This window comes from Sycon ciliatum, chromosome 9 (assembly GCF_964019385.1).
Source record: "Sycon ciliatum chromosome 9, ocSycCili1.1, whole genome shotgun sequence".
NCBI lineage: Eukaryota > Metazoa > Porifera > Calcarea > Leucosolenida > Sycettidae > Sycon > Sycon ciliatum.
In genome coordinates this window covers 1,800,611-1,810,184 of record NC_088651.1, presented here as the reverse complement: position 1 = coordinate 1,810,184, position 9,574 = coordinate 1,800,611, and the positions used below count along the sequence as shown (strand labels likewise).

The 9,574-nt window shown below is 45.8% G+C and overlaps 1 protein-coding gene across 1 annotated transcript; it reads left to right on the top strand.

Annotated features, from left to right (window-relative positions):
• Positions 1-1,288: 1,288 nt before the first annotated feature.
• LOC135825074 (uncharacterized) lies at positions 1,289-6,844 on the top strand. The gene is made up of 2 exons (XM_065337814.1): positions 1,289-2,369; positions 3,063-6,844. The coding sequence occupies exons 1-2, from the start codon at positions 1,289-1,291 to the stop codon at positions 6,842-6,844; spliced, it is 4,863 nt and encodes a 1,620-aa protein (XP_065193886.1).
• Positions 6,845-9,574: the final 2,730 nt, after the last annotated feature.

Here is a 9,574-nt window from a genome sequence, read left to right as displayed (position 1 = left end):
TCAGCAAGGCGTTGTCGCATCGCTGACGCCTTCTGTGAATGGTATTTCGTGAGTTCATATCGCACGTCTCCGTCGCAGATCGAGTCGCATCGCAAGAAAGGTCCTGTGAATCCGATGCGACGTGTGCGACGGCCGTGTGCGATACGTCACCATGGTAATCGCGCAGTTTGGTCCAACTTGTACAAATTTATAGGCAGCTGTTGAACCTTTGTACAACTTTGCTGTGGAAAAGGTCAAAATCGTACGCCAAATCGCTTGTCACATCGCAAAAGTTGAGCCAAGCTTCTGCGATGGCCCAGTTGCGGCAGTTGCGTTGGGTACGAGATGGCTGAGATTTGGGGATTTCCTGGTTTCGCGGCTGTTGCATCGCGTGTTGCATCGCCAAAAAGATTCTGTGAATCCCTCTTCAGTGTGTGCCGGCTATAGGCCCTCACACAATCATTATGTTTTATATTTTTTTGCAAATATTTCTGACCAACAAATATTTTTCACAACTGAGCCGTCAGATGCAAAAAAGGTACCTTATGATACTAAGAAGTAAACAATACTTCACTTCATCAATTTCCCTACCACCTACACCAGGACATGAGTCGCACCAGGCACTTACCGGGTAGATGATGGCTGTGACTGTTGGTTAAGAACTGTTCTCCTTTGCGATTGCATCATATCTATTTATACCGGCAAAATGAGGAAATTTATACAAAAAAGAAAGGACCCAGGAACTACAAGTTACGCTATACTGTCCACTAACACCACCAGTTACTAAACAATCAGCTCATGCGATAACATTGCACGACACTGACCGACCGTACTGACGTTTTACAACTAACAGGCTAACAGATCTAGCACATCGTGAATGCGCACTCTGTCGCGAACGCGATCGTAATTTCCATAATTATCACTTAGACATAAATTTGTAGTGCTAGAGCCTACTCTTTCTGACCTTGCCGCGCTCCTTCCATATTCTGAATGGCTATAGGCATGCGCAGTATGGTACGCGCGCATATTAGGCATGCGCGATCTTGACCCGTATAAATTAGGCATGCGCGTTCCTAATCAGGCTCCCCTTTTTATGATCACCAAGATTGACCTCGTGTTCTTATGGCTCTTGTGTGAATCCAAGTTTGCAGGAAGCTCGCCTTTTAGAGCAAGATGTCATGAGTGGATTGTTTGTAGTGCAACTGGCATGAGTATTGTTAGATCAGGGTCACAGTAGTAGTCGCACGGCGACATTTTTGGTGCCGAAACCAATACTGATGCCGGATATGGTGTGAGACCGAGAGCAGATATGGCAGAACCAGACTCCATCCAGGCCCAGGCGAAGACGAAACGGAAGGTGCTGCAGGCCCACGTGAAGTTCTTGAACCAGCGCTCCGCTGAGGCCAACACGTTGCTGTCTGGCACTCCAACTCCGGACGAGATAAGTAGTCTGATTACTGTATTTGCTTCTACGATAAAGAAAGGCGAGGAATTGTTCGACCTGTTTGCTAATGTGGTATACGACTTTGAGGCTACAAAAAAGGGTGATAAAGAGAAAAAGAAACACGATGAGCAGTATGTCGATGTGGTTGTGGAATTAATTACGGAATGCAATGATCTATTGGCACAGTTACGAGGGAAGTCAGTCCAGTCGAAAACAGCATCACCAGTGGAGATCATAGATCTGACGAAGGTCATGGAAGCCAACACGAAAACACAGGCAGAAACAGCGAAGCTATTAAACCAGTTTGTCTCAGAACAAGGTGCCGCCAATGGCACTCCAGTCACAGTATCAAGTTCAACGAAGCTCCCTGTCCTAAAAATACCTGTGTTCAATGGCAATGTGTTGCAGTACCCAGAATTCATTGACATGTTTGAATCCACTATTCACAATAATACCAAGCTGTCCAATGTGGAAAAATTAGTGTACTTGAGAAATCACCTGAGCGATGCAGCACTAGATACCATAACGGGCATTACCTTAACGGGCAAGAATTATGCAGCAGCATTAGGGCTCCTAAAAGAGCGATTTGGAAAGCCACAAGTAATTGCCAACATGACGTATCACAAGCTTGTTGCCATTAAGCCACCAGTGAACACACCAGTAGCGTTACGGAAGTTCCAAAATGAAGCAGAGGCGCACTTGCGGTGTCTGAAATCAGCTGGTTCAGACATCCAGCAAGAGATAATCGTACCGCTACTGATGTCAAAACTGCCAAAACCGATAATCATTGATATGGAGAAAAGAAAAACCGGTGATAATTGGTCTGTGGGCAAACTACTTACGGTCTTGGGTGCATTAATTGATATCCTTGAAGCAAGTGATCACATGGCATCTGTACACTTCACACCTTTTAATGGGCGGGTACACAGGGAAACAAACCAAGAGGGTATGGCCACCAGTTCCTTACTAATGAATCAGACCACGCACAAAGGCCCGAAATGTTGGTATTGTGGAGGGTCACACTACACGGATGAATGCCCAGCATATCCAACGTATGAGAAACGGAAAGAGAAAATCACAAATGAATGTTTCGTATGTCTGAGGAAAGGACATAGTGCAGCAGATTGCAGAGCTGGTGCACGTACATGCTACCATTGTGGGAAACGTGGGCATCACCGGTCATTATGCATGAAGAAATTTGATCCACAATCCAGGCTAGATCCAAAGGCACGAGAATTCAAAAGTGCAAAGCCAACCAATGTTCAATCTTGCAATGCAGAGCTAAGGCCGCCTGTAGCGGACGTACATGCAACAAATGAAGTTTACTCCCAGAGCAATGTGGTACTAATGCAAACAGCAATGGCAGAAATCCAGAATGGTGACCACACTTGCAACGCACGCATCTTGTTCGACACTGGGTCGTCCCGTTCATTTGTGCACAGAAATGTCACTACCTCACTACACAGTAAACCAGTTGGTCAAGATGTTTTGGCAGTAGCCGGGTTTGGTTCCAAGACCAGAACTACTCGCACTTACCCCAGGGTAGAGTTACAAGTCAAATTGCGTGATGGCTCCTTCCAACCGATATCTACAAATATCACTGACCACATCTCTTGTCCAATGAATATGGCTCCGTTAGATTTGTCGAAACATCCAGCCATTGCAAAATTGCCACTAGCTGAGCCCCTTGACACCGAAAGCACCCAGGCTCCGATTGACATACTAATTGGGAGCGACCAGTACTTTGAATTTGTGGGTCTGGAGCATTTGAAATTGGGAAATGGGATTGTAATGCTTGACACGAAACTGGGTTTCATCCCGACGGGTAAAGCAGACCAACATGATTCAATGCCAGATATCCATGCAATGTGCACGTCTGTTGAAAGCGAAGTACAACATCCAGATTTCGACCTACAGAAATTCTGGAAGCTAGAGCAGATTGGCATAGATGAAGATAATGGAGTCACAGATGACACCCTAGCGTACGACAACTTCAATGCAAATGTTGAGTTCATTAATGGTCGTTATGTAGTGTCATGGCCATGGAAATTAGACCCAGAAACTTGCCTACCAGAGAACTTTGATTTGGCCAAAGGTAGATTGAAATCTCTCATGCACAGAATGGAAAAAACACCAGAAGTACTCACGAAGTATCACGAAACGATACTGGGACAAATGGAAATGGGTGTAATTGAAGAAGTCAACGACTCTAGCAGCGAACTACGCAGTGACAACAACAATGGCAGTCACACTGACAACAACACAGAGAGCAGCGTACATCACTACATACCACACCACTGTGTAGTCAAGCCGAGCAGCACGACGACGAAGATACGCGTAGTGTACGCCGCATCTGCCAAGACGAAGGAAGGCAACAAGTCACTTAACGAGTGCATCCACAGAGGCCCAGTGCTGCTGCCAGACCTTTGCGGCATCCTCCTTCGCTTTCGTTTGAATCCCATAGCCATGAGCAGCGATATTGAGAAGGCGTTCTTGCAAGTCGGCTTACATGTCCGTGACCGCAATGTCACACGCTTTCTTTGGGTTCGAGACCCCAGCAAGCCTCCCAGAGGTGACAACATCGTCATCTACAGATTCTGCCGCATCCCCTTTGGCGTAATCGCAAGTCCGTTCTTGCTTGGTGCCACCATACGACACCACATCAGTTCTTCAGAGAACACGCAATCGCAGGCCGTAGAGAATAACACTTACGTCGACAATGTCCTCGGCGGAGCGGAAAGCGTAGAAGACGCAGTAGAGTGCTATCGAGAAGTCAAGGGCATCTTCGCTGATGCATCAATGAATCTACGGGAGTGGGCGACAAACTCCGAGCCCCTCAAGCAGCAGATCCCCGAGAGCGATCGCGCAATCGCTCAACTCGTCAAGGTCCTTGGTATGGAGTGGGACACAAACTTGGATGAGCTAGGGCTCACTCCAAACCCAGCTGAACTCAAAAACGTTCAGACGAAGCGGCACATGCTGAGCGTGTTATCATCGTTCTACGATCCACTGGGAATCTATTCGCCAATCGTATTCCGCGCGAAGGTTCTACTTCAGGAGATCTGGAAACTGAAGTGCAATTGGGACGATGTCTTGCCAGCAGCTATTCTTACAGAGTGGCATGAGATAGCTCATGACTTATCCACAGCCAGCCAAACCAGAATACCAAGACTTGCGAGTTTCACTTCCAACGTTGAACCAAGGTGTGAGCTCCATGTTTTCTGTGACGCATCAAAAGCAGGCTACGGAGCTGTGGCGTATCTACGCACTATCTCGACGAACGTGTCTGTTCGCTTACTCTTTGCCAAGTCTCGTGTGGCACCGTTAAAGGAAACAACAATACCAAGGTTGGAGTTACTCGCAGCCACGCTAGGTGCTCGAATGATCAACTTCTTACGGAAAGAACTCCCTCTTCAGCTCACTACGTACTTGTGGTCAGATTCTCAATGTGTGCTAGGATGGGTGAAAGGGAAGGGCAAGGATCTGCCGACGTTCGTAGCACATAGGGTCGCAGAAATCCGCCGCAATGAAGACGTGCAATTCTGTTATGTGAACACAAGAAGCAATCCTGCCGATCAACTCTCACGAGGCACCACGACTGCAACCCTCCTCAAGAGTAATCTGTGGTGGACAGGTCCCGAGTGGTTGGCGGATGTACAATGGGCACCGGATACTGATTCTTGTCAAGAAGAAGTCGTTCACGCCGCTTTGTCGGGGGAGGGTCCTGCGGAGCAACAGGCGAGCAACCCCCCACCGGCTGGTATTCGTATTGAGAAATCATCATCCTTCGCGAAAGTAATCAGGGTTACAGCATGGGTACAGCGTTTCATAAAGTCAGCAAGAAAGTCTCGTCCAACATCACCATACTTATCGGTTGACGAGCTTCAGACCGCGGAAATGCTTTGGCTGAAACATGCGCAAGCCACTGATTACCCAGCAGAACTGGACGCCATCAAGAACAACAAGAAAACCAAGAGCGACTTGATGTTCAAGTTGGGACTCTTTATTGATGAAGAAGATGGCCTAATCAAGTGCAGAGGCAGGATGAAGAATGCAGAACTGCCATCAAATGCTAAATTCCCGATTCTCCTCTGCGGAAAGAGTGCGCTGACGAGATTGATCATTTCCGATGTACACCAGAGAGTTCTCCACGCTGGCGCTAGTCACACGCTTGTGGAATTACGTAAACGCTTCTGGGTGACACGAGGTAGAAAAGAGGTCACGAATGTAGTTAATCAGTGCAAGGTATGCAAACGGTTTGAGGGTGGCCCCTTTGCAATGCCCAAGTTCGCACCTCTCCCCAAAGAACGGGTAACCCGCAGCGCACCATTTGTCAGGACTGGCATTGATTACTTTGGGCCCCTGACTGTTAAAGCCAATGGAGAAAACAAGAAAGTTTGGGTGGTACTGTTCACTTGTCTGGCAACACGGGCGTTGCACTTAGAGCTTGTACTAGATGTGACTACTGACAGCTTTCTAATGGCGTTTAAGCGATTCGTCGCTCGCCGCGGTACACCGGCTACAATCGTGTCTGATAATGCTAAACAGTTTAAATTGGCAGACGTCACAATGGAGCAATTGTGGAAACCCATTAATACCAATGCGGATGTATTCTCGACACTTGCCACTATGGGTATTGAATGGCGGTTCATCGTTCAACTATCACCATGGATGGGAGGGGTGTATGAACGCCTCGTCCAGTCCGTAAAGCGAATGCTCAGGAAATCCCTCGGTAAACGAATTCTAAAGGCCGAGGAACTTTGCACACTGCTGACAGAAGTAGAGGGAATCCTCAACAGTAGACCTCTCACGTATGTGGGTGAGGATTTCAATGGGTTTATCCTCACACCAGCACACTTCTTGTGCCTCAACAACACTCTAACACTGCCGGGTGAGCAGTTAGATACGAATGATCCAGATTTCTGTGTCAAAGCCTCTGGTGATTTACTTCTCCAGAAGTTCAATGTATGTCAGCAGCAGCTGAATCGCTTCTGGCAATTATGGCAAGACGAGTATCTTGCATCACTGAGAGAGCGTGGCGATTACCAGCTACGACAAGGACGTATTCGTGCCAATGACGAGCCAGCAGTTGACACAGTTGCCATCATCCGCGAGGAAACACTGCCCCGAGTGAGCTGGCCAATCGGCCGCATTGTGAAACTGCACGAATCTTCAGATGGTGAGACAAGATCCGCCACCATTCAGCTCCCCACTGGTAGGACAGTCAGACGGTCACTATGTCATCTTTACCCGCTGGAATGTCCATCAACACCAGCACAGGTGAGTAGTGAACCCGAACCAGTACCGGCAACTGAGAGCGCATCCAGTAGTGACGCCACCGGCACGACTCGGCCCAAGCGGCACGCAGCAGCTCGGTTTCAAGAACAGCTAGGTGAGCTTATACGAGACGGAGCAGTTTAGTAACAAGAATGAGTGCACTGGATAGTAAGCTATGCTATGATGGTCTGAACACTTGTACACCCAGGCACAAACTCACACATGCATACACACATACACCCACACACTTATACACTGTATATACATACACAGCATGGACACGATTGCCTTCTGATCTTTGTTATGAACATGCTGCTTATGCGAACCTCCTTCGCTAGATAGACTGCAGTATACATAGACTGCAGTATACATGTACTATTGAAGTAGTTTAAAAGTAGATTGCCTTATTTCCGAAGGTGAACTTTCAAGATGAGTATTCAGATGCATGAACAGTAAGTTGATCTGAAGATGTAACTAGTGTCAATATATCATGCAGTCAGTCAGTATAGTAACAGTATCATTGAGTCAAGTTTGATACAGCTCTCCCACCATTGCGTCGTTTAGGTACCGAAGATCATTTTCGGCACAGATTTGTATTCATGATTTCAAGGCTGACAGCATTCGGAGCTATTTACATTGCATGTTCCTTTATTAATTATTGACATTCAGTTCATTGTGTAAATATGTTTACTGAGTATATATCATTCTCCATTTCTTCTCGCTGGCCGGAATGTCGCGAACGCGATCGTAATTTCCATAATTATCACTTAGACATAAATTTGTAGTGCTAGAGCCTACTCTTTCTGACCTTGCCGCGCTCCTTCCATATTCTGAATGGCTATAGGCATGCGCAGTATGGTACGCGCTCATATTAGGCATGCGCGTTCCTAATCAGGCTCCCCTTTTTATGATCACCAAGATTGACCTCGTGTTCTTATGGCTCTTGTGTGAATCCAAGTTTGCAGGCAGCTCGCCTTTTAGAGCAAGATGTCATGAGTGGATTGTTTGTAGTGCAACTGGCATGAGTATTGTTAGATCAGGGTCACAGTAGTAGTCGCACGGCGACACACTCCAACCGTCTTCCAACTTGGTAGGCTCTAAGTTATGGAAATAACATAAGGAGGGGAAGGTGAGCGCAACCAAGATATGCACGTCGGTCAGTATTGAGCAATTTTGTCGTGTGAGCTGATTGTTCAGTAACTGGTGGTGTTAGTGGACAGTATAGCGTAACTTGTAGTTCCTTGGCCCTTTCTCTTTTGTATAAATTAAATCTTGGCTCTCAATCCGAGACCAAAATGAAGAAAACACACCATAGTTACAAAGAATGTGTGCATGTGCTGACCTATCTTTCATACTTGTACATGTACCTCACCACGCTAATATACAAGAAAGTTGAGACAGCCATTTAGATGATTGCCTTTGTTTCAGGATCAAAGTTTCACGAGTTGTGATAGTTGTGAAAATTAATTGTATTTTCGTTCGTACTGAATCTCTGCATGTCCTGACCAGTCATCAGAGTTCTTACGTGTACATACTGTACATGTACATGTACATTGTCTGCCATTGTTTACATCACGAAATACACCGTCTCCAGCAACCTACAGAACAAATACGACACAGAATTCTTTCTTTGGATTTATTTGTGGTGGCTTTGAAAAAAGCCAGATGAAGTGAAGAAATGCTCAAGGCTGTTGAAGCATGATGCTCGTTCACATTCCCGCTAGCTCACAAAGCAGTGGATATAGCACTAACACGAGAATAAGGAGTAATGCTCCCACGGCCAGATATTTTTCCAGTTCTGGATTCATTCTGAACTCATCCATTGTGAAGAACGACAATAGTGTGAACTCGTCAAAGTGGGAAAACGGATAATGACGCCGTTCGGACAGCCATCTGCTGCTTATATACATTGCACGGGTTGGCTGGTGGGCAGTCTAACATACATGTACATGTACTGGTCTACCTTAGCGTGTGGGCTAAAGCCCTAGCACATTATTTTTTCCCATTTCCGTCTCTTACACGTGAAACGAAAATATTTTTTGACGGGGATGTGGGCAAAAATAATATACTTTTGGCGAAAGGCATCATTTACTAATTTCGATAATTCCTACTAGGATTGGTTCTTCTTCTCTCCCATTCTTCACAATGCGTTTGGAACTGGAGCAAGCGATGACAGTAATAGACATACTGGGCCTACTTTTCTTAGTGGCTTATCTTCTCAGAATTATTAGTTGGTTGTTCGCGTAAACGTCAACCAGCCTGCTTCTACGGCCGTGAGCTATCCTCACTTCATCTGGCTTTTTTCAAAGCCACCACAAATATAACCAAAGAAAGAATCGAATTATTTCTGTAGCTTGCTACATCCTTATGTTTCCTGATTATTGCGTAAGCATGAACATTGGAGTAACAGCAAACAAGCCTTGATTGCACTTCTTGTCCTGTATATCTAAATGAAAGTTAGCAAACGAGTGAATACAATATACATGTACATGTACATACTTGATTGTACGTTCCCAATCTGCGGACAGAATGCTATTTGGTTCTTTGTGAACTCATCAGCGCAGCAAAGAGAAAATGAGACCGAACCTCATAGCAATGACAAACAGCACGAAACATTAACTGCTCGTTCTTCAGACTGTGTAGCAATAAAAAATAATTTCTCTCCAAGATGCAAACCATAATTTGGAAGGGCCTACCGGCCTGGTGCGATTCATATCGTGGTGTAGGTGGTAGTGACATTGATGAAATGAAGGATTGTTTATACTTGTAAAGTCTCCTGGTTGTGACAAAGACACATTCGTTATAATTATTTAGTATGAAATGTTGTCGTATTGGTAAAGAAGAGAAAAAGCTGAATCGCCACATGTATGCAAA

Excerpts from the sequence above, each read along its gene's own strand:
- LOC135825074 (XM_065337814.1), top strand. The coding sequence starts at position 1,289 with ATGGCAGAACCAGACTCCATCCAGGCCCAGGCGAAGACGAAACGGAAG. Across the intron at positions 2,370-3,062 it reads CAGGGAAACAAACCAAGAGG|ATTTGTCGAAACATCCAGCC; the intron begins GTATGGCCACCA and ends TGGCTCCGTTAG.